Source organism: Pelecanus crispus, chromosome 3 (assembly GCF_030463565.1).
Source record: "Pelecanus crispus isolate bPelCri1 chromosome 3, bPelCri1.pri, whole genome shotgun sequence".
NCBI classification, from domain to species: domain Eukaryota; kingdom Metazoa; phylum Chordata; class Aves; order Pelecaniformes; family Pelecanidae; genus Pelecanus; species Pelecanus crispus.
Window position 1 is genome coordinate 16,405,602 of NC_134645.1, and position 25,003 is coordinate 16,430,604.

At 40.1% G+C, this 25,003-nt stretch overlaps 2 protein-coding genes across 4 annotated transcripts; one reads left to right on the forward strand and one right to left on the reverse strand.

Moving 5' to 3' along the window:
- The first annotated feature begins 1,103 nt into the window (after window positions 1–1,103).
- On the forward strand, window positions 1,104–3,096 carry C3H6orf120 (chromosome 3 C6orf120 homolog). Its single transcript, XM_009483307.2, has one exon. It carries the CDS (start codon window positions 1,762–1,764, stop codon window positions 2,317–2,319), a length of 558 nt encoding a protein of 185 aa, XP_009481582.1. The 5' UTR covers window positions 1,104–1,761; the 3' UTR covers window positions 2,320–3,096.
- Window positions 3,091–25,003, reverse strand: PHF10 (PHD finger protein 10). 3 transcript variants are annotated; one of them, XM_075708514.1, is made up of 12 exons: window positions 24,383–24,439; window positions 21,490–21,596; window positions 20,797–20,927; window positions 19,923–20,006; window positions 18,409–18,542; window positions 18,147–18,296; window positions 16,865–16,974; window positions 15,173–15,326; window positions 10,469–10,624; window positions 5,619–5,727; window positions 5,156–5,344; window positions 3,091–3,717 (listed from the first exon to the last, which is right to left on the reverse strand). In XM_075708514.1, the coding sequence occupies exons 2-12, from the start codon at window positions 21,540–21,542 to the stop codon at window positions 3,632–3,634; spliced, it is 1,356 nt and encodes a 451-aa protein (XP_075564629.1). In that variant the 5' UTR covers window positions 21,543–21,596; window positions 24,383–24,439; the 3' UTR covers window positions 3,091–3,631. The 3 variants fall into 3 exon arrangements, with proteins under 3 accessions (XP_075564629.1, XP_075564627.1, XP_075564628.1); XM_075708512.1 differs by lacking the exon at window positions 10,469–10,624 and having other exon boundaries at window positions 24,383–25,003; XM_075708513.1 differs by lacking the exon at window positions 24,383–24,439 and having other exon boundaries at window positions 19,923–20,000; window positions 21,490–21,574.

Consider the following 25,003-nt stretch of genomic DNA (forward strand, 5'->3'; position numbering starts at 1 on the left):
CAGTCGCCGGAACCGGTGCCGTGCCCGTCGGGGCCACTCTCCGCACCGCCTGCTCTGCCGCTGGCGGGGCCCGGGGCCGGCGGGAGCAGGCAGCAGAGTCGCTCCGCGCCCCTCGGAGCCGGCCGCTGCCTCCGGCGGCTGTCGTGGCGGCGGGGCAGGCGGGGGTTAGCGGGGGCAGGCAGAGGCGCTTCTGGCTCTGTCCAAGGTCTCCTGAAATCGCCTCCCCTTCCGAGTGCTGCTCCAGCGCCGGAACGCTTTCCGTTTGTCCCTGGGTAACAATTATTTTCTGCTCCGATGTGGAGCTTTTCCTGTTCCTCCGCTCGGATATTTCATCACCACTTTGATTTAAAAGTGCTGGATTCCGTTCCCTGGTACAAGGAGACAGAAGGCAGAAGACCATTTTTTTCTGTCGCTGTGGAGGGTGTTTTGTCAGTCTGGCAGGTTCTGTGAAGGCTGTGCTTCCTTCTTTTTTGCTGTCTTTGTGGAATTGTGGCCGTGCCGTGTAGAGGCCTCTGGGGCAGGAAACTTGGAACTACAGAAATATTTGTACATGTTTTTCCCTAGATCTGTTTAACTGCAAAACCTCTAAGGATTAAGTGCCATCTCAGTGGAAGTAATGCAGTTTGTTTTGATGCTAGCAGGGTACAAAACAACTTACTGGTAGCTTTCATGTTGAAGATAATTGTAGTGTCCTTATGGAAGGAATAAGATGAAAATCTTCATCTGAAATATTAAAGTGTGTATACTTGTGGCTCCTATACTTGACTGTGATTTGCATGTCAAATTCAGTCAGCTGTATGCTTTGGAAGCCTTCAGCAAGGTTCAGAGCTTGCTTCTTTGTACACAGACACTTAGTGCAGCTGTTGAAAGGACTGGAGTGCTGCAGGCACACTCAGGCTGCCTGACTGGGTGTGTGCAACAGGGAGGGAAAGGGTGTAAGAGCCTTAATCTTGCAGCAGTCCTTCCCATGTCCCCCTTGCCCCAGTAACTTCAGCTTTCTGGTTTGTAAGAAGTGCTGTAAAGAGCTGAGCATTTGTACAGTAAGGAAATCTTTAGGAAAGTAAATGCATTTTTTCTCAGGGAAAATATGCCAAGTTTAGTCCTAGAAACAATCCATGCAGCAGAATCATAAATAAATGTATTATCTCAATAGATAATTTGTTTTTATTTCTAACTCCATTCCCAGTGCAAGTCAGAATGCATACTGCTTCATGCATACATCCCGATTTGCACCTTTACTGTCTTCTGAAGTTAAGATGAGAGTATGGGAGAGCAAATAGGATGGCCTAAATACCTGATACAAAGTTAAGCTTCTTCAAGCATGCAAAAGCCGCCTTTTTTTAATTCTGTTTTTTAAAATTGAGGCTAAAATCATTACTGGGTTTCATCTCTTCCGGGTATCTGTGAAATTTGGCACGTATGCAGGTAGAATGAAGCTAAAGTCTATGTGTCGGTTCTGGATGAAAGAACACCTGCTTGAATAATTTGTTTAACTTCTTTAAGAAACTCAAGCCGTTTTAACCATACAGAGCTCTGAATCTTAGCAATGTTTTTTGTTACTATTAAAAAGGAAGAAAAGTTAATGAACATACCTAATTGAAGTTGCTTAACTTTGTATGGACTAGAGGCCAAAAATTATCAAATTAAAAAAAAAAAAGATCTATTCCTTCCAGGAATGGAATATGCTAAAATCTGAATTGTGTTTTGTATTCACAAGGTAGTGCACAGGACACAGGAAGAGTCTGAATATAACTTAATACCATGGCAGCATGCTGGAGAAGAATCCTGATAATATTTGTGGTAGCTCAAGTACTATTCGTGGTAAATACCTTTGAAGAAGAGGATATACCTGAAGAATGGATTCTTCTTCATGTTGTTCAAGGTCAGATTGGAGCAGGAAACTACAGCTATTTGAGACTAAATCACGAGGGAAAGATAATACTAAAGATGCGGAGTTTAAAAGGTGATGCAGACTTGTACGTATCTGATATGACACTTCACCCCAGCTTTGACGAGTATGAGTTACAGTCTGTAACCTGCGGCCAAGATGTTGTCCATGTACCTGCACACTTCCGCCGCCCAGTGGGAATAGGGATTTACGGTCATCCCTCTCACCTGGAGAGTGAATTTGAAATGAAAGTATACTACGATCAAACAGTTGTACAGTATCCGTTTGGCGAAGCTTCTTACAACCCTGAGGAGATAGAGGCAAACCAGAAACACTCAGAGTCTACAGAAGATGAGTCTCAGGATGAGGAATCTGTGTTCTGGACTATACTTATTGGAATCTTGAAATTAATACTTGAAATTCTTTTTTAAATTGATACACACTGGACTAAATCACACCAGCCTGTGAAATTGAACATGAATGACTTGCTGTAATATTTAATACTCTTTGTTATGTTTCCTGAAGAGGTATTCAGGTTACTTTTCCTAAACCAGAAAGGAAGTGGGGGGGAAAAAGCCATATTTAATTTTATATTGTAAATCCTCCCCATATGTAAAATGAGCAGCAAGCACAGTATTTGCAGTGTTCTTCAGAGATCAGGGCTTAAAAATTAATGTACAGTTGAGATCTTGTTAAATTCACTTTAAACAGATGCTTAGGAAAATCGGCTCCAATTCAGTATTTTCTATTGTTTTTTATAAAGGAAAGTAAAATAACCAACTGCTGCACTTCAGTGCCCCCTCTCAATTTAGAGCATATTTAAAAAGAAAATTTACCTTTTCTGAGCAAGTAGCTCCAGTAAAACTTATTAGCAATGGCTTTTGAGTGTATTCAAGTTGATGAGCCTAGGGTGAAGGAAGGGAAAACCAATCGACTGCCTGAGGGGATAGATTATCTATGTTTTGGCTGCTTGTGCTCTATGTCAAGTCAGCCATCTGTCAAGTAGAGGTCTGTCCAGTCACTCATCACCTCTGCATATCCATGACCTAAATCAAGTGCATGTCACTTCTTCACTATTACTGCAGGGAGAATAAGCCTTCAGCTGTTCCTTGTCAATACGATATTTTCATTCCTTGTTAAAACCAATGTGGCATATAGTATCTTGAACTTGAGAGGTGTTTTCTTACACCTCCCTTTATAGCTTTTTTTTTTTTAGCATCTTCATGAGTAAGTCATTAGCTTGCAAAGAAAATTTCTGCTGAAAGGAATTTGCAGTACATTGTAAGAAGGTCAGGTCTTGCCCACTCTTCCTTGAAAGCTAGTTTTTCCAGGAGTATTTTCTGCTTTGGTTGAGTCTTTCAAAATAACCAGTTACTATGCAAATAGTGTATATTTAAATTGCTCTGTAATTTTCTTTTCACAGAGCTTACTGATGAGTGCCCTGAAATAAACAAGTATGTTACTATAATTTTATACAAATGGTGCATGTACAATTTAAATTTCATTATTGAAAGCCTTCTCTTTTTAAGTGGGAATTTGGCTTGTCTATCTCTATCTAGACGTCTGACAGGACTTGATTAGTCACTTGTATCACAAAAAAAATCATTATATAGCCAAAATTCAGTTTATTTAGTAAAAAGAAAAAAAGTGGTATTGTTCCTCTTAGAGTGGTTGGTTAAATAGCACCAAAGTATCACTTTAATTTGTGCAGTTAGGTTTTGGACAGCAAGTTTTTTGGGGTTTTTAGCCCTCCTTGCTGGTTTTCCCCCTTCTTCCTCCTCTTCTGGGTACGGGAGGGTCTTTCTGACAACAATCACAAATCCAGCGACCTAAGAAAAGAAAGTTATCAATTATTGGGAAACTACCTTTGTTACTCGCTCATCTAGTTATGCACCTTTCACTATTCTAGCAGGTGCTCATCTATTTGCAATACTTCCTTTAATGTAAAAAAACAGTACTTCTCTTTAAAATGTAAGCATCTTTTTCTAAAAGGTATAGAAAGCAGCATATAAAATTCACCCTCCACTGCAGACTCATTACATGTAACAGCTGGCTACACTAATCATTACGGACCCCAAGAATTGCCGGCACTGCGAAGGAGGTGGTTATTAAGAGCTTGACAAACTGTGTTTGAGTTTGTGAATTATATTTTCATGGGAAGGACCACAGCTCGAGGTTACAGGCAGTTGCTGGAGCAGAAATGAATGCCAGTTGGGGAATGTTGCTCTTCTGCCACAGGTATGGGGTCCCGTTCCCCAAACCAGTGCCAGCTATTTCAGTGCAGTTAGGCAGCACAGATTAAACTGCTGGCAGGGGTTCATCACCAGACCTTGTAACAATAAAGGGTTGAGCAAAGAGCAGAAACATTTAACTGCTTTATTACAAGAGCTAGAATCATAAAGGCTGCTTTAGGAATTTCATAGTTTTGCAGGCATATAATCTGTTTTGTTTTGATTCTGTCCTTAGGCCACAGAACCTGTACTAAAGTGACAGCTAGCACCAGTGCTTCCCAAAATGGGAATGTACAGTATATGTGAAGTACTGCAGTTACAAGGAATACTGTCACTGCAGAACTTGCAGCCACTGAATACTTATTCATCAATTAACTTACCACAGATTTAGTATTACATGAAAAGCAACAGTACTACCAGTTATTTCTATGTCTGAAGCTTTCTTCACACTGCCTTGAGTTGGCCAGGTGATATGAGTGACCAGGTAACTTAAAGGTACAGGCTGCCTGACATCTAGGTACTTCACTTCCAGCTTTGATGTTTAAGAAAAAAATGGGAAGGAAGGGGTTTAAAAAGGTGTTTACAAATACAAAATTGAGCATACTTTTTAATTTAAAAACTGAAATAATAGCACAAATATTTCATTAGTGTGAAAGCTATACTCCAGCAATATGCAGCAATACAGCCTCTTTACAGGTTTCTTTTATGAAAAGAGTATTATTCTCAGTATTCTGTGGATATGGAAAAAAACCCCACCTAGTTCTGAGTGAGTCTGTTTGGATTCTGTTGTAAAAGCCAATTATATTTCCTATACAGGAATTGCCAGGGTAAACTGTGCACAACCAAATATACAGAAATAAAGCTTATTAAAAAAAAAAGGGTCCTATAGTATGAATGCTTTCCTGCAGTATTGCATACTCCTACCCTTCATGCTTGTTTTAAACTATTCTGTCAAAAGCAATGCATATGTTAATTCTGGCAGAGAAAGCCCAGGACTCAGAGGTGGGAAGGGTACAATTAACTCTTACTTTATTACCTGAAGGGATAGCGTCAAGCCCCACACAAAATGTGTGATAACCACGGTCACATACATCACAAAACATCATTTCTTCTTCATGGTGAGGCTGCCCGCATATAATGCATGTTTTACACTCCATACATTGCCAAGGATAAGTCTTAATCATAGCAACAAGCTCCGGAGTCATATCAAGGCAAGAAGGGTGGCCTAGATTAAAACCAATATTATTACTTTTTATGTCTGAAATGAAATTTAAGATTAGACTGTTTGCTTTTACAGAAGCCGAAGCTTAGCTCACCTCCTGGCGAGATCCCACAGTGCACTGAATGTGCTAGTACGTGTAACATTAAATAGAGATGGAGTCTTAATGAAGGACACAACTGAACTGTTGGTATGCAAGCGTAGTACACTCAGTATTTCCACAAAAAGATCTGTCAGACAAACTCCCTTAGGAATCCGCTTAGTGTATGCAGATACTTACCACTGTTGTCACACTGGGAGCAATGTATAAGAGCTTCAGCTTTTCCTTTCTTGTTGGACTCCTTACCCTTCAGACAAATTCCACATATAGCATTTGGAATGACCTTTGGCTGGAAGGGTAGAAGAGGGCTATAAATTCATTCCAGAAGAATTTAAAGGTTTAAAAGGAAATGTCATATATCTCCTTAACTCTTAAAATTAATGAACTACCTGTTACGATGTGTGAACCTTAAAACATAGGACAATAACTGACAAGCAGCGCCATTGAAAAAAATCATAGATTAACTACACGAAATTTTGCATTTGGCACGTGTAGTGAGTTATATGTAAATCAAATTGGAGCAAAAGCATGTACTTGCTTCTTCCTATGAATTCATCACTAACACTCCCCTCAATGTAAATGAAATGTGACATAGCATTAAAAGTTTCAGTATTTTTTTCCAATATAGAATACTTCTTTATGAATCTCCATGCAGATTTCCTGTTTATGGAATAAATTAAATACAATTTTCCATTTTCATGATGTCCCCAAATACAGCAAGTTAATTACAAAAGCAATAAACTTGATTTTTGTAACTTTACTTTCAAATGATCTGGTTAGCTATGCTGTACATAGCTATCTGTTTTACCATTCTTTCTCGTATCCAGTCATAATCGCTGTAAGAAATATACCCCCTTGCATTTAACTACAGTTTTACATTCATCATCTAAGTGGTCATCTGGAGTGTATTTGGGTCCATGAGATCCATTTAAGAGAAAGTAGCAGGCTTTAACAATGAGTAACATTTGTGTACATATTCTGTGTCCCAACCCAAGAGATAAACCAACAGAGTTTTATCCCGATGAGAACCAAGGAAGAAGTAAGGCATTACAAATTTCAGACACATTTCAGTAGTCCTATTGTTGAGGACTTTGACCTCTGCAGAATTAAATTAGTGAGAAATGCTGTTTAAAATTAATATAGTACTCACTGATGATAAATCAACCAGTGCCAGAGTTTTTTTAAAAAAAATGTTGCTGCAAAGACGCAGCTAGCAGAGGGAGTTCAAGGCATAGCCTGTTTTCTAAGGAACTGAATGGCTTGTCAGCAAGCAAGAATAGTCCCAGGCAACTACCAACCACATGTGGGGAGAAGAATGAAGTTGAATTTTAAAATAAATAAAAGTGAAAACAGAACTATATGTATATATGTGCATATATATAAAAATTACCAAGATCTTTTGCAATACAACTTATCTTTAAGTGTGTCTATTTCCCCAGCTAGCTTTTTCTAGCACCTAGCAAGATAATTAGTATCTTGACTCATTTTTAAGTAGTCAGGATGCATTGCTTTACGTTTTCAATCTGCTTTTTAAGTTAAAACATGGCTACAGTCTGCTTCAAATTGTCTGGTCTGAAGAGTTTTATTTAAGAAAACAAACCATACCAGATGTTTATAGGTAACTTCCTTCAAAAGATGACAGAGGCATTCATACAGACTTTTTTTTGCTTATTTATTTTAAAAAAGCAGAGTCAACCTGTTTTATACATAAATATAATAAAACAATAAAAGAAGTCTAACATTCACAAACGTCTCTACAAAATAATAAATATAATGGGAGCAAAACCACACATAAACTCTTTTACTGTTAATTATTCTATGCGTCCTACATGTATACCTTTATACCCTGCTCCTCCCAACAAAAGTGGCACATGCTTAACCTCATCAGTGTTGCAGCATTTACCCTTCCGTTGTTTAGGCTACATTGTAATTTTTGTATTGTGTTTTTATCTATTTCTACGTAAACCAAGCCTTTCTAGAATAGCAAGTGCACTTTTCTAATCAGACTTCTAGTTTATTACAGATTTGTGTTTTACTGCCTTTAGTGTACAGCAGCATACTCCAGCAAAGCTAAAGTGAGCTGCTTTTTGGTCACTGTACCTGCTTTAGGGTATGTGCAGTTAACACTCTGACACACATAATTCTAAAGTAAGACACTGATACAGATGCATTTATTAACAATGCTTCCATCTATTCTTACTTCACTAAATTGTGTTCATTAGAAATTGTGCATGTTGGGGGGGTGAGAGTCACAGCCTAATAATAATAAAGTTCCAACAGTATGGAAATATTTTTACAAAAATAATAATAATAAAAAAAAGCAAGACTATTCACATTTCAAATCAGTTCAAGTTCTACCACCACAAATGGCTTTTAGAAACGCTATGAAAAAAGTCCATCAAATCCAAATGGGAAGTCACAATACCCCATCTGATTAGAGTAAATTTTGCTTTCTATGTCCTCATCTCATTGGGATGAGGAAGGGAGAGAAAACGAATGCAAGGTCAAACGATGACTGCCTGCTCTGTAAGTTTTCACTTCCACGCTGCTGTGCTGCAGCTCTCAAAGCAGGTCTTCCAACTACACCATTTCTATAAGGTCCTATTCTGAATGCAAAGCGTTCCATTTTCATATACAGTGACCCAAAACAGAAGTGTTGTAAAATACAGTTTCTCAATACATTTCAGTTTTATGTGCAAAAAATCTTCTGTACTTTTAAGAGTACCCTGTGTGTTCAATTGTAGTAGCCAGTCCTGCAGCAACAAAGACTGGCTACTTGTGACATGACGAAATGTAAAACACACGGTAACCGTTCTTTGTTAAAGAACTGACGATAAAAATGGCTCCATATAAAATACATTATTTCTTTTACTCAAAAATAACTCAGTGGAAATGTGTGAATCCTGTAATACTCATAACGTGGCTATAACTATACATTTGCGTGTTGATGCCATAGAATTATCCTTCAGTTTTAACTACATGTAACCAAAAGATTACTATCCTACAAAAATAGTCAAATATTAGAGAACAATACAGAACAAAAGTATTACAAAGACTTAGAATTCACAGGGACAACAGTTTATATCAGGTAAGCCTTCAGCTCAAAATGCCTTAACATATAGGCACATATGGTATATCATTATCTGGTGGTTTTATAGACTAACAAACAAGAATCTTTGTGTCTTACCAGTTAAAACAGCTTATGTAATTGGGTTTACTGAAAGCATTTAAACGTTCCCACAAACAAGAAAGCAAATCCTCTCACCCTCCCAACACAACATCACCACCTTTGACTTATCAACAGCCTGACGGCTGATGCAGGCAGGGTATGCTGACATTGCAAAGATGTGGCACACTGAGTTTACAGTAATACCTTGTTACTAAAACAATCGGTGATTTTGAACCAGTAAGTAATTGCTACGGGAATCCATTTTCAAAATGCAGTGCTGTAGACTACCATTATTCTTCTACAATTAGAAGTTCAGAACTTTGCAAAAAGTTCTGCTCCATCAGTCCTATCTCTGTGCATTCATAAGGCCATTAAATAGGTTGGACTAATCAAACACTCAGGCACCTCACAGCTAAGTGAAACTTCTGTAAACCAGTGGCACACAATCTCTAATGTCAAGTTAAACAACGCTAAAAAAAAATTTCAAGCTTCATCTTTGGATTTCATGTTCATGGGAATATTGGTATGCATTCTGTGTCTACAACAAAGTTACATATAAAAAAATATACATATGATACCCACAGTCTAAATCTCCATAGTTTGCATATTTCTTAGTAAGTTCCTGAAAAGAGAAAATGCAGCTGGAGCTTGCTGTTATGAACTTGTACAGATACTGTATGTAGAGAAAATTTATCAAAGCTGTCCAATTCTTGCTGGAAATTAGCTTCTTAAAGTAAGTTATATTTAATTAATGTTAACTTGGTAAATACAGGTAGTAAGTATTTATGAAAATGCAAGCCATCAACAGCTCACTTTTGCTGAGACAGTTTCTCAATAGGTACTATCCTGTCACTGACAAAAATGTTCCTTTTTCCATAACCTCTCTTAGCAAGCATTCCTGATTGCTAAATACTAAACCCTAACTTACTGTAGTGTTTTCCCTCTTTACGGGTCTATTCCTGCTCCCACATAAGTCAATGGAAAAATCCTCGTTCCTTTCAGTGGAACAGGACTAGGCAATAATGTGCTTTAAAAGTGTTACATTATATTCAGATCCTCTCTTACTATGCAGAAAAGTAACACATAAATAATGCATGTCAACTCCCATTTCTTCCAAAAAGTATTTTTATCTTCATCTTATTTTTATCTTAATTTTTGAAATGATTATAGAGTAATACTGATGATTTGGGTCTTAGGTTTGGCAATCAGTGCTTGCCAGCTGAAATGTCTTAACATCCTCACCAAGTTTTTAGCTTGGATAAAAGCATATAGCCCACAAACATTTCTACATAGTATGAACTACATAAAAAGCTATTTTCCATATACTGTTAAAGTGGTTACATAGTGTTGCCTATAAAACTGTAGTAAGCTTCTTGCCTTCCACCCTATAAATCATAACATCTCAGGATGAAAGGCTGTATTTAAAATGAACGTAACAATATGTTCAGCCGCATAGCTGCACTTTACAGCACTGATCTCTTTGTATGCTGACATACTAAATAGTAGAAAAAACCATAATGGATACCGAGTACTAGTTTTGAACTGGCAAGTAATTCTGACTGCTATGTTAAAGCAGACAGAAAGATGTAGAGTTCCAATGATAAATCCACAATGGATTTTTCTGACATTACTGCCTGGGAATCTGAGAAGTTAACAGAAACAGGGGCCACTGTACAGCTAGGGTAAAGGAAAGCCCCATGTGAAATAAAAGCAAAAAGGAAGTAAGGAAGCAAATGGAGCACACAACAGGAGAGCAGCTAGTGAAGTACAGCAAGCAGAAGTTCCATATTATTGAAAAAACATGTATTTCAGGGAGAGGCTGGTCAGTAAAGAAGTTCAGTCAGGGGCTTTTTTCTTCTACCTTGTACCCAGGAACTGATTTGGATAATACAGAACGTTTGGAACCATCTTTTCTTGGAGTAGCACTTTTGTCTCTTGTTTTTTGTCTTCCCTGAAAAGAATCCTCCTGGTTGTCTGTGGCGCAATCACCTTCAGATACATTGCCAGACGAATTGTCCTATAATAAAAATACCATAGCTATATTTTTTATTTTTTTGGATAGACAGACAAGTCTTTCCTATGCCCCTTAGAGCCAACTAAACTAAGAGAAGGATACATCTTTCCTTCTGCAAAAGCAAGGGGTACATCACAATCTAGAAAACCTTTGCTCATAACCTTCATTATCTATTATTTTTCATGCGAAGAGACTGGCATCAGCAATAGCAGTCATGTTTTCCAGTTGGTTTTGGCACCAGAGTGGGGAGCCCAACACCATAATTCTTTGAACGGTTTTCCTTTAAAAGTCAGCAAGAAATCCACTATATGCGAGATGTTGTTTACAAAGTAAAGGGCCAGCAAAAAGTTAAAAATGCCCTTGCCATGCATTTAAAGCATACTACCAGATAGCACTGCCTTGAATGAAACATGAAGGTTTTTTCTGCCACCCTCATCTACTGTTTTCACCAGGAGCATCTAAATACCAGGATACCAGGAGTATCTAAATACTTCATTTGGATTGCAGCAGAAGAATGCCATCAAAGGCAAAACACATTTCAATATTTAATACAGAACCAAACAACAGAATTTATGCTGCGGTTAAAGCATTTTTGGTTTTGGTTTTTTTTTTTTTTTTTTTGAGGAATGAGGAGTCAAGAAAGAGGCGAAGACACTCAAAAGAGGGTGAGAGATCAATGTAAGCATAATTAAGAGCGGCAGCACAAGATTTTTCTCAGAAAAGTGTTAATAAAGGCTTCCAAAAAGCTCCAGAAGAAAGCAATCTCATTAAACACATTTATTACAATAAAAAACAAAAGGCCAAATAACAGCAGTGCCCTACAGTAAAAGGCACTCTGTACAAAGATTAACAGTAATCGGCCTATGCCCCAGAGCCTAAAATCAAAACAGACAAAACAGACACAGTGCAAAGGGAGGAGTATAACACAACAGCAAAGCAAACTATGTGGCAACAAGAAATGGTATGTTTCACCCTTATTTTAGGGAAAGAGTTATTTAGGACAGGCCCATTGAAACACTACAGAACAAGTAAATTGCTACCTGACTCCAACAATGGGGAGGGAGAAAAAGGAAAAAGCATAAAGCATATTGTAGGACTCACCAGGGAGATATGACAAATGGTAGGTAGCCCAAAACTCAGGAAAAGAGGCCTGACAACTGCCCACCTTTGTGTTCAACAGATATTTTTTCCCCAACAATATAGAATCATAGAATCATCTAGGTTGGAAAAGACCTTTAAGATCATCCAGTCCAACCATTAACCTACACTACCAAGCCCACTCTAGACTAATCAAGGGTAGACCAGACTAAACCATATCCCGAAGTGCCACATCTACCCGTTTTTTAAACGCCTCCAGGGATGGTGACTCCACCACCTCTCTGGGCAGCCTGTTCCAATGCCTGACCACCCTTTCCGTAAAGAAATTTTTCCTAATTTCCAGTCTAAACCTCCCCTGGCGCAGCTTAAGCCCATTTCCTCTTGTCCTATCGCTAGCTACTTGGGAGAAGAGACCAACACCCACCTCACTACAACCTCCTTTCAGGTAGTTGTAGAGAGCGATAAGGTCTCCCCTCAGCCTCCTCTTTTCCAGGCTAAACAACCCCAGTTCCCTCAGCCGCTCCTCATAAGACTTGTTCTCCAGACCCTTCACCAGCTTCGTTGCCCGCCTCTGAACACGCTCCAGCACCTCAATGTCTTTCTTGTAGTGAGGGGCCCAAAACTGGACACAGTATTCCAGGTGCGGCCTCACCAGCGCCGAGTACAGGGGGACAATCACCTCCCTGCTCCTGCTGGCCACAGCATTCCTGATACAAGCCAGGATGCTGTTGGCCTTCTTGGGCACCTGGGCACACTGCTGGCTCATGTTCAGCCGGCTATCTACTAACACCCCCAGGTCCTTTTCGGCCAGGCAGCTTTCCAGCCACTCCTCCCCAAGCCTGTAGCGTTGCATGGGGTTGTTGTGACCGAAGTGCAGGACCCGGCACTTGGCCTTGTTGAACCTCATACAGTTGGCCACGGCCCATCGATCCAGTCTGTCCAGGTCCCTCTGCAGGGCCATCCTACCCTCCAGCAGATCGACACTCCCACCCAATTTGGTGTCGTCTGCAAACTTACTGAGGGTGCACTCGATCCCCTCATCCAGATCATTGATAAAGATATTGAACAAGACTGGCCCTAAAACAGAGCCCTGGGGAACACCGCTCGTGACCGGCCGCCAACTGGACTTAACACCATTTATCACTACTCTCTGGGCTCGGCCACCCAACCAGTTCTTTACCCAGCGAAGAGTATGCCTGTCTAAGCCGTGAGCTGCCAGCTTCCCGAGGAGGATGTTATGCGAGACGGTGTCAAAAGCTTTGCTAAAGTCCAGGTAGATGACATCCACAGCCTTTCCATCATCTACCAGGCGGGTCACCAGGTCATAGAAGGAGATCAGGTTGGTCAAGCAGGACCTGCCTTTTGTGAACCCATGCTGGCTGGGCCTGATCCCCTGGTTGACCTGTACTTGCCTGTGGAGTTCGCTCAAGATGAACCTCTCCATAATCTTCCCCGGCACCGAGGGCAGGCTGACAGGCCTGTAGTTCCCCGGGTCCTCCTTCCGGCCCTTCTTGTAGATGGGCGTCACATTGGCAAGCCTCCAGTCATCAGGGACCTCCCCTGTTAACCAGGACTGTTGATAGATGATGGAAAGTGGCTTGGCAAGCTCCTCTGCCAGCTCCCTCAGTACTCTTGGGTGGATCCCATCCGGCCCCATAGACTTGTGAGCGTCCAGGTGGCATAGCAGGTCATTAACTGCTTCCTCCTGGACTATGAGGGCTCCATTCTGGTCCCTATCCCTATCCTCTTGCTCAAGGGCCTGAGTACCCTGGGGATGACCGGTCTGGCTGTTGAACACAGAGGCAAAGAAGGCGTTAAGTACTTCAGCCTTTTCCTTGTCCTCGATGACAATGTTCCCCCCCACATCCAGCAAAGAATGGAGATCCTCCTTGGCTCTCCTTTTATTGCTGATGTACTTATAAAAGCATTTTTTATTGTCTTTTACCGCACTGGCCAGATTGAGTTCTAGCTGGGCTTTTGCCTTTCTAATTTCCTCCCTGCAGGACCTAACAAGATCCCTGTACTCCTCCTGAGCTGCCCGCCCCTTCTGCCAAAGGCGGTAGACTCTCCTTTTTTCCCTGAGTCCCCGCAAAACCTCCCTATTCAGCCAGGCTGGTCGATTTCCCCTCCGGTTGGTCTTACGACAAATATGCCCCAATGACTAGCAAAGAACCCCTGCTCCCATAGCCAAACCCACTTTGCAGGAATCTCATTTTAAATTTTCCCTATGCTTTGCCAACACAAGGACATCTTCCCCTCTGTATTCTGTCACCAAAAAGACTTCTGAACTTCTGTGAAAAATGAAAGGATAGCCTGCTCGGTCCAGTTACTCTTCTTTACTATTAAGGGGAATGGAAGTCAGTGGAAAAGGGAACTGGGAAGAAATGGTTAAAGACCAACTGTAAAAAAGCCGGAGTGTGATTAAACCAAAATTTTGAGTTGACATTTAGCATGCTAAGTCTATATGATTTCTTTTTCTCCAAAACATGCAAGCAGAAAGGGTGTATTAACAGCTCGCTCTCCCTTGTTAGCCTACAAGCTAACAAGCCCTTCCTTTCTTCTTCAGTTACAAGCAGCTTATGAATATTCAAACAAAACAGATGCTTATATGGCAAAATTTAGCATTATATATACCCACCATCTAACATGTTCATCAGTTGAACTAGAAATTGTTAAATGCACCTCCGATTTTACATTCTATTTCTCTTAAAATTAGAGTTAAACTGCTGGAAAGTGGTTGTCACCAACATACTAACTACACCAATATACCAATGGTTCAGTTGTACTCCCACAGCTCACCCGAAGCTCAGCTGCTCTTGAATACTTAAAATACTATCAAAATAAGTATGTGAAAGTTTCCCTTAACTTCCATTAACAGTTAATTTTGCATCTGCATAGAGAGAACATAAACATCTTTTTAAAGATGTATTGTAAGTAAAGCAAAAAACCAAGTGCTTTTTACCTTCTCTTTAAATTGGAATAAAGTAACTGCTTCTGCATTGAGTACTTCCTGCTTCTACGTCAAAAGAAGAAAAAGCTGTCAGGCTATCAATACCCCTGCTTTAGTGACAGATTCTGTGGAACTTAAATAGCAAAATACGCTGTGACCTAACTACAGCGTTCATTCCCCTCAGAAATGCTAGCAACTTCCTGCTGGGGAAAAGGGCATAATGAAGAGCTGCAGTTGGGAAGATTCTTCAAGATTTCTTTAAAAAGAAGGAAGGAAGGGCCTGAAATCTCAAATATTTGTTCGATTTACTTTAAAAACGGATCAAAACAGAAAGCTGGAGAGCAATGTTATAAAATAAAGAGAAGTACTAAAAAAGGGAATACACTTTTAGTTTATGATTCTCCATTTTGCAAATGTTAAAGATTCTACTAAGAAACAACTGAAACTAACAAAAGTGAAGGGGAAGGATTTTTTTGTTGAAGAATACTTTCAATTTGTCTCACCGAATTGCCTTTGGGTTTCCGTTTTTCATCACCTCGCCCTTCCTCTGCATCATCTGAGTCTCCATCACTGTCCAATGCAGGCAGTTCTGGATCCAAAGGAGGTTCATAGAGAGCTGTGTTTAACGGCAAGTAACGAAGTTCATCTGGAGAGTATCTAAAGTTAATAAATAAATAAAATTAATTCACGTGTACTTTATGCATAAATATTAAGTCACGTAGCATACAAGGACTTCAATGAGAAAGTAAGAAAAGCCCCCTTTATTCAGGAAGGCACATAAAAACATGCAGTTCTGAAAGCATAGGAAACACATACATTTCTCCTCCCAAATGTGATACCATCTAGCACTTGTCTTCTTTGTATAGTGGATATTCATGAAACGCAGGAAGAGTATTATTTGCAATGTTCCAAACCTACAAAATTATAAGAGGCCGTGGAACCCCTAAAAATTTTTAACCGATCCACGTTACTATGCCTAACAGACTATATACTTTGTTTATAAATGTACAGTGCCCACATAGCATGTGCGCAAGTCTAACGCAGGGCACACAAACAGCTAGGGTCCAAAGCAAAGTAAAGAACAGAGCTATACGTCCAAGTTCCTTGCTTATTGAAGGAGAACAAAACATGCATCTAAAAAAATAATTTCAGAAAAATGTGAAGATCTCATCACATTGCTTATAGCCAGATACAGCTTAACATGCGTAATCCACCCCCCCTTTTTTTTTTTAACCTTAAATACAAAACAAAAAGTGAAAGTCCTCTTAATAGTAAGGACAAGCATTTTAAGGAGTAGGATATTGTTTTGATGTGTATTTTGAAAGGTCGTGTCCTTCATTAAGAAGGATAAGCAGTTTCACTTGCGGCTTGTAAGTGCAAAATAAAGAAGATATCTAGTATTTTTAATTCAATTAATTTAATAAAACTGAAGTCCTTCAAGAATGTCCTGTAACATGCAGATTTGGGGTGGGCTGTAGGCACACACACTGGAACGAGCAAGGCATATGCAGATAAACAGCTTCTAGAAAAAAACTGCGCGTATAGGATGAGTACCATCTCTGTTGTACAGATGCTAAGACTTAGGCAAAAATTTTCAAATCAGTACGTATTTGTCAAATGGGAGCATGCCACTGGTAAAGTCTTAAATTTGTGTAGACAGTCAAGTACACATTTTTCATGAAATATAAAGATCCAACTAGCAATACCTTTCTCTCTCACTTACAAATCCAACATTAAATTTAGCCCACAAGACCAATCTTTTTTTTTTTTTAAATTAAGAACTTTCTAAAAATTTAAAAAAGGACAGCAAGACTGTCACACGGAAAACGTGATCACAAGCCAGCATTACAACATTTTGATATAGCAACTTTAATCTTAGCACACACGCAGAGGCAGATGATAAGTAAACACGAGGGAAGCAGGAGTGAAATCAGTGTCTCCTTTTATCACAGTAAATACCTGAGCAGGCCAAATCTCAGGTACTGCAATAGATCAGCAGAGACAGCACTCTTGCAGGCAGTACTGTTTTGTTGACAAAAGCTGTCATGCTATGCATCTATTAGACTAGCAAGTGTCTCGAGAATAAAATTAATTCAAAACCTTACAGTAAACACACTGAAATGTTTTCCATCTGCTAGATGTAGAGCAAATACATCAGTGCAACAGAATCAGCAGTTAGGATGCTTTTAAAATACCTTTTGTAGTACTCCTGGAACTGGCCGGGTATGAGAGCCACTGGATAAGGACTAACCTTTGTTCTCTCTGTAGGTAAGATTTTGTATTTTCCTTGAGGCACCTGGATAATCTGTATTGTTTAATACAAAACAATGACGTTTTTGTTTCACACACAAACTTTTGAGCCTTCTTCACCATCTACCCCCCCAAAAACATTTTTTAACCTAGCCAGTTTTGAGTTGGAACAGCTACCTGAGTTCTCCCATGGGAAATCCAATTAATTGAAATTGTAAGAGTTCCCACTCACAAAACAGTATTAAAGTTTAAGTCCAGTCACTAAGTATCTAGTGAACAGAACAAGTATTAGGTAAGACTACTTCTAACAGTATATTATGTAAAATAATTTAAAAATTAAAATCTAACAATTGAAACAGTAAACATTAACTTTTGTGTCTGCCATCTTTAGCATGAATTATCATTGTTGGTCCATATTGGTAGGGAGTAGCAAGAACATGTCCATCTAATTCTGAAACCAGACTGTACTATTAAAAAAATCCCATTAATAATATGAATATATGGAAAGGAGAAGCTTACACAGAAGCTTTCTTCCCCTTAGAAAGAAATAAAACTAATTATCCACTACCTTGTCTCTAACATGGGTAACACAAACTTTCCATAATAGACTGCCATGTAATAATTTGAAGAGAACATTTTTGCTTTACTGTCTTTGCACAAGCAGAACAGTCCTGCTTCAAAATACCAGCTATTTTTTTTTTTAAATCAGATGCAAAAGCATGAAATGTGTCACATACAGAAATAATACAACACCTAACAAAACCAAGCATATAATATTGACAGGCAGCGCTCCTTCAGAGAACAGTTTACTTTTTTACTCTAGGTATTGTTCAGGCAAAATTTTGGAGGTGTTCCAAAAAAGAATTAGCCATTTATATGAATAGATACAACAGCAACAGAAGCGTCTTAGTAACCTAAACACCCCTCTTAGTTTTATGCTACTACCAGCAGATTAAAGACATGACAAAAGTAACACTGCAATTTGCAAAGCTTCCTGAGACAAGTATTTTCAAGTTAAAAAAGGTTTTCACATTAAATATATTTGAGATTATTATTTTTAGCAGTATTACCCATTTAACAGCAAACCTGTTTAAGTCTCTACATGACTGAAACAAGACTAATCAAACCCCTTGATAATATAATAGTTGAAATGGTACCAAAACCAACTTTACTAAAACAAGCAAGGAGCTACCTATTGACATTGGCAAGAAATTTGAATCTGCCTACGTGTGTCTGTAAATCAAAATAGGCTCTTCTTTCTTCCATCCGCTCTCGGTTTAAATTGCTGTTGAATTCCGCAGCTTTCTTGGCAGCTTTTTTAATATATTCTGGAACTTTACTGGCTTCTACTTTCTGTGTATTCTGCTGCTGCATTTGCTGGAATAAAAACAATCTTATTAATCCACGTACATTTCACTATCAGTTTGAGAACAGCCTTTTCTTATACTCCACGTTACAGATCCGGTTCACTTATATGCTAGTTACTTACAGAGTACTCTTTATAATGATCTGTTATTCGCTGACGTTCTTTCTCTTGCAGTATAACAGAATACTCAGCATGTTTGGCAGGGTATTCTTTAATCATAAGATCAATTACTTCATCACTACGCAAAGCTGTTAGACCTAAAATAGATAAAAGCAATAATGATGCTATCTGGCAAAACTAACTGAGTTATTTATATCCCACAATAATCAACTCAAGTTTTTGAGCAGCTAAAGACAACAACCTGCTGTGCACAATGCTTCTCTCAAGTAGGACTGAACTTGCGCTGTTTAGCTTTCAAGGCTGATTAGGAGTTTGCTTCTACCCAAGGAGGCAAGGCTCATTTCTTTTCTTGCTTACAGCCGCAGACCCCTTCACACTGACTCATAAACTCCTCTGTGAGGCAGAACCTTTGCTCTAAGCAGCAAACGTGGTGAACTGTTAGTTTCAGTTTCCAATATTGGTGAAGTGTTAATTTCATTAACTTGCAGAACCTTAACTGAAATGATGAGGTTTACATAACCTCTCTGTACAAATCATGAAAGAGTTACTATGAGGACAATTCAGAGCAGCAAACTGCACACAGACTCCTGACTCCTGATTAAAGCATTTGAAGTTCAGAAGTCAGAATGCCTCAGTTTGCAGCTACAGTACAGAACTCCTCCTTTAAAGGTTCCAACACAACTAATCTCCAAACATTGACAATAGAATAGAGGTTGACTTATGTTACTACTATAAATATAACCTTAAAAAATAGGGATAGTAAACACATGTCTCTACAGGATATATGAGGCAGAATATAGCATTTTTCTTCTATTGATAAAAATTAGACACTGTTCTCTCCCGTGTATTAAAGTTTAAAAAAAAAAAAAAAAAGAAAAAGAAGAGAACTGGTAGGTGAGAAATAAAGGTGGTATACCAAAGACTAATAGTATATAAAATGACATTACTTTTGCACAAACCCATGATATACAGAAAAAAAATGCGACAGGCATCATTTAATCTCTTACATGCTTCAAGTTGTGTATTAGCAGAGGAAGAAAAAGATACTTCAAGCTCTTTCAATATAAGCCACATGAATGACATCATTCCATTTCAAGTACATTAAAGTGCTTTAATACACACCCTTTTAACTTGTAACATATAAGCTGAACCATATATGATATACTTATGTTTGCTGACTTCCAACTAAGCAAAACAAGACTGATGTACTATTTAGTTCGAAAATTATGGTGGTATCTTTTCTAGAAGGAAAAAAAGGTTCTAAAAGTTAACTTACAACATAGAAGGGATTTTGCTAAGTAATTACAATAGACCCCAAATTTATGTTTTTTATAATAAATCTGGAATACTGATACCTCATGGCCAATTTACACAAATTAATAATAAACCAGTTTTCATCTCAGAACTTACCTTTTCAGTTGAGAGTGATGCAATTCTTCTCTACCAAACTGAATCATATTTTCAGTGTGTCATATTTTTAATACTGTAACAAGGAATCTAACAATTTGTTTTCTTACCTAGTGTGCACTGAGTCTCTGTGATAACATTTAGTTCTCTGAGGTAGAGTTTCTCCTTGTGAGATAGATCTCGCCTTTCTAAATCTCCAAAGAAAACAAAAACAAGCAATAAAAATGTGTGCAGTTACCCTAACTCCCCCATAAAATTGTCAAAATACTTTGACACTGTTTATTTCCAGGCAGTGAGAGTCTGTATTATGCTACTATTCCTACAAACATGGTAATTTTATAAATTAATTTTAAATTTAATATACACTGGTAGGGACATCGTCAATTTTTCCGAGTACCTTGCCTGTAGTTATGATTTACAGAAATACTGAAGAAACCTGACGTATGAGCTCAGATGCAGAAAACACTATCAAGCACTGAAGGCACATTCTTTTTTTTCTTTTAATATGTCTTTTGAAAATAAATTCCATGACAGAAAAACCAAATTTGACAATTCTGAATAATCAAGTCCTAGACCCTCCCCAATTAATTTCTTAAAATTCTTCCACAGTGCAGAAATGTTACCACAAATCAGGAAACATAATACAGATATATAGCTATATAGTAAGAAATCACCAACAAAATACTTAAAAATAAAATTAAGGTCAGTGTTCAAAAGGTACTTGTTGATCTAACTCGCAAATCAGACTTCTTTACAGATTTTCAGCAGCAATGCCAAAAATTATTAAATTACTTTGAAAACCATAGGATACATTTTCAATAAGCCAGTAACAAAAATAAAAAGCACAACATACATAATTCAGATCTGCTTTTGCCAGGGTCTTTTTTTAATCAGTTGGCTCATGCTATAGTCAGAGAGACACAGATTACATCCAAACTGTACGAAGACCGAGATTTTTAGAAGAAAAACTTTAAAAACAAATACCTGGATATTTTCTTTTAAAGGAAGTCACACCCAAATATTCACTGACTTGCTCCTGAAGCATATAGTATTCTCCTGTTTCATCTGGTGGCCACTTGTATTCTATCAAGTTTTCAGCAGGAAAATAGCTGTATCTAAGCATAAGAACAATGTTAGAATAAATCAAAGAATCCTTAAGAGGGATACTTACATTTCCAGAAAGTCAATAATTCCTATTTATATGTCAACGAACAACATCTATGAAGTTGGACAAGCACTTTAGAACACTGCATCCTGTTAACCCATTTCAAAGTCACTTTGTTACACTCCACATAGTATTCCTCCACACCAGCATTCATCAATACACTGAGGGACAGAACATGAAAAAAAGGATATTCATGATAGCGGATAGGACAGCAGGAAAAGCAGGTACTACAGTGTCAAAATTCACTCAAAAATATGTAATGTTTTAAAAACATGTAAGCTGTGCTTCTGGCTTGTAAATTAGATGCAGCACGTTTTGTGTTGTTTTAAAATAAAATGTCTTAAGATATGCTGGGAGAAAAAGACAGCTAGCTACTCACAGGACGTTGCCTTCATTCAGAAAGATATATGAAGAACATACAAGCAAAGAAAGAAGAGCTAATACTTAAGCATACTGAACAATACAATAAGACGAGCAATAAAAAAAGTGGGAATTGTAAAAAACAGTATTACCCAAGGTCCTGACCAGAAGTTTCACAGCTCCGAGAACTGTCCCCTGAGCCCATACGTCGTCTTTTGGATGGCTGGCTGCCGTCATTGGAATTTTCTTCTGTGTCATCCTGAAACGAAAATGAAGATAAATATTGAAAAAGACTATTCAGCGGATAATGTAAAACATCAAAAAATATTGCAAGGCAATCCACAGTTTAAATATACCTGAACTACTGAGCTGTTTAATAACACTCTTTACAAACAACTCATAGGACAGTTTACATCGCAAATTATTCTTTGCTATAAACTAGCTGCATGACACATAGTGGCACAGAAGGAGAATTGGGTAGTTTCTCGCCTGTTGAGTAGGTGGAGCACTGAATAGACAGAGCTGTGGCTCTGACTCCAAGTTCATCGTTCTTGACATAAACTACCTACGGCATCGGCTGTCTAGCTGGAGACCCAGCAAATTTCCCTCACTGGTGACAGGGACAAGACTAATTCACTTAACCAGGCTAGCTCTCAAAAGCAACAGCAAGGGCAGAGTAAAAACACCAAGTCCTTGCTGAGAGCTGATGCTTATAAAATCAATGGAAATATTACCAAAAGCAACACAGGAGTTTATGGACATACAATTAAAATAAAAGGAATGGTATACAGTTTACAAAAAGATAGGATTACAGCAAGTAGCAAAGACTTGTCTTGGGGGGGAAGGGGGAGAAAGGAAAAACTGAAGTGGTACCGCAACAGATACAGAAGACAAATTTCATCTTCAGAACAAATCTATTACAAGGGAACATTTAGAAGTTAACTTACAGGTGTCACTACTCAGATTTAATGAGATCTGTATAAAGAAAGGGAATAAAGGCTGAAGAAAAAAAATTTTAAAAATAGAGTTCTGTAAAATCTAGCAGACCAACGATTCCATTATCCTTCTTGTGCTTCTCACTGCTTTGTTGTCTAATAACACTGTACAACTCCTACCTAGTGCTCATCATCAACAACTCTCAAAGTGTTTAGTGATCACCCTTGCATGATTATAGTTGAGCAAGATAAGGTAGAAGCATTCAAGTGAACCACCTATTGCCACCAGTAGTAGAGGCAAGAACAAGACAGCTCTTTAAGTAACAGAAAGTCTAAAGTGGAGTAGTACGAAAGAATCACATTTCATAACTCTTGTGAAAAGTTTAAGAAGAATTAACCTGTCAGAAATAAATGGATCAAGCCCACAGTTATACCTTACGTATTAAATAATGACAAGAACAATTATTAGGTCTACTAATAAATGAAAGCTAATGGCTTTCATTCTAGTCTGTTTTACCTATCATATCACTTGAAATATCATTAAAAAAGATTCCAGCAAGTAAGAATACATTAATTCTCTTATGTAACATTTCACAGTACTATAACCAAGACAGGCCACAGGGATAAAACCATTTGTCTCCCATACTTCTGGTTTATTTTGTGTTTTTCACAATTCTTTACAATTTTTTTTTCTTTCCCGGGGAGCAGTATCTTTCATACAATAAGAAGAAAAACTTAAAGGCAAAATTTAATGAAACTGCGCTTTCTTAATGGAGCTACACTTAAAGAATCTGGTAAGAAGCATCTCCACTAGTACTACTAATAATACTATTTCCTAGTATTGCTGCGAATACCCTGTATAAACTTAGACAAACCAAGTAGCAGTCCCCAGTCAAAACAGTATTACACTAGAATATTTTGTGACACAGCTACGTCTCATCAGCAGTTCATCCCTGCTTCCCACAGGGAACATCACTGCACTCCAAACCTTTTCAACTACTAGACAAAAACATGAACAGGGCCAAAGCCATGCTTTACTATATTAAAGCTACCACAAGGCTTCAAAACATTTTTAAAAGATAGATCTCAACCTGACAGTTAAGAGAAAGTGCCTTGCATCAGTTTGTCCTTTTGCTTTGAAATTTTTTATGAAATCCAGTATCGTTAAAAAATATGAGCACTCCCACCACAGGAAAGATGAATGTCCTCTATTTCTACCCACACCACAGGAAAGATGAATGTCCTCTATTTCTATCATTGCTTTCTTATTTGCTGAAAACTTCAGCAAATTCAATCACACAGGCTCACAGACTAAAACACTCTAGGAAATGAGACAGCTTGCTGCAGAGGACTTTGCAGAAAAAGTGGAAACATTTGCATTGCAATCTAAGACACACTATAGTTCAACCACTGTTACTGTAGCAAAAATAATAATTAGAGACAGCCTTGGGGCTTTCTTTACAGGGAAAGTCAAACAGCGCCAAAAAAAAGTCCCTTCTTCCCTTGAAAATGCATGTTTCTGTAAAACGCCTGTCAGTCCTTATGAAATAAGGCTACATGATGAATTCCTGGTACGTCTATCTATTACAAGATCTACGTAACGATCCCTTATTATGTAATCGGAAAGCCTGAATTACCAAGATGTCTCTCAAAAAGTAACTGCGCAGAACAGCAGCAAGTACTTGGTGCGACAAGCCCAAGCAGCGCCCGGGACGAGCGGGTACACCGTAGCAGGCCTACGCAGAAGAGCCTGAGAGTGGACCCAAACTTTGCCGGCCGCGACGCCGGGGCGCTGCCGCGGTACGGAACGACCTGCCGCGCCGAAGCTGGGAAGGCGCGTAGGGACTTTTTCGGAAGCGGGACGGCCCCCGGGCACCCAGCGGGGCCTGCCCCCACCCCAGCCCAGGACCCGAACGCCAAGTTCGGCCCGGGGCGCGGAAGGCCGCCTGCCGCCGCTCGGCTCCCCTGGGAGGCGTGAGGCGAGCCCGGGACGGGGAGGTCACGGCGCCCAGGAGTGGGGGGGGGGCGGGCGAGGCCTCCCGCCGAGGCGGCTGTTGCGCCGCAGCCCCAGGCCGCCGCCACCGCGCTGGGCCCGCGGCTCCGCTCTCACCTTCAAGGACTGAGCGCCGGGCGTGGCCGGGTCGCTGTCGCAGAGGCGCGGGGACAGGACGGCCGCCATCACCGCCGCAGGGGCCGCCGCCGGCTGGGCGAGGAGAAGCGCCGCCGCCCCCGCGCGACCCAGCCTCGCGCCGCGCCCGGCTCCGCCCCCCCTCCCCCTGCGGGGGGTGGCAACGGCCCCTACCGGCCAGCTCGCGCACGAGCGCGGCGGCTCGTGCAGCTCCTGCTCCGCCCCCCTCCGGGCAGCCCGAGGCGACCCCGGCCCGCGCCGCCGGACCGGCACGCGGCCCGCCCCGCTGCTGCCGCCGCGTGGGCCCAACGCCGGGGCCCCGCCGCCGCCGCCGCCGCCGCCGCCGCGCCCTCCTCCTCCTCCTCCTGTTGCCGCCACCGATCGGGCGGCCGCGCGGCCCGGCCGCGAAGCCGATCCGCCGCGGTAGCGCTTGGGCAGCAGCGCGGGACGGAGGGGCAGCATCCCCCCGCGGTGGTCGGCGCCGAGCGCCGCCGCCGCTGCTGACCGGCGCGGAAGCTGGCACCCAGCAGGGCTGAGCTGCTCCGCCGCCAGACTCCCGTCTCCGGGAACGTCAGCCGGGGACGAGCTACGTTTGTGAACCAT

Bases quoted from the DNA above. Each gene is read 5' to 3' on its own strand.
- C3H6orf120 (XM_009483307.2), top strand. From the start codon at position 1,762: ATGGCAGCATGCTGGAGAAGAATCCTGATAATATTTGTGGTAGCTCAA.
- PHF10 (XM_075708512.1), bottom strand. From the start codon at position 25,003: ATGGTTCACAAACGTAGCTCGTCCCCGGCTGACGTTCCCGGAGACGGG. The intron at 18,297-18,408 runs GTAAGTAACTAG...TTTTTATTCCAG, and splicing joins ATCATTATAAAGAGTACTCT to CAAATGCAGCAGCAGAATAC. The intron at 5,728-15,172 runs GTGAGACAAATT...CTACCCTTCCAG, and splicing joins GGAAACCCAAAGGCAATTCG to CCAAAGGTCATTCCAAATGC.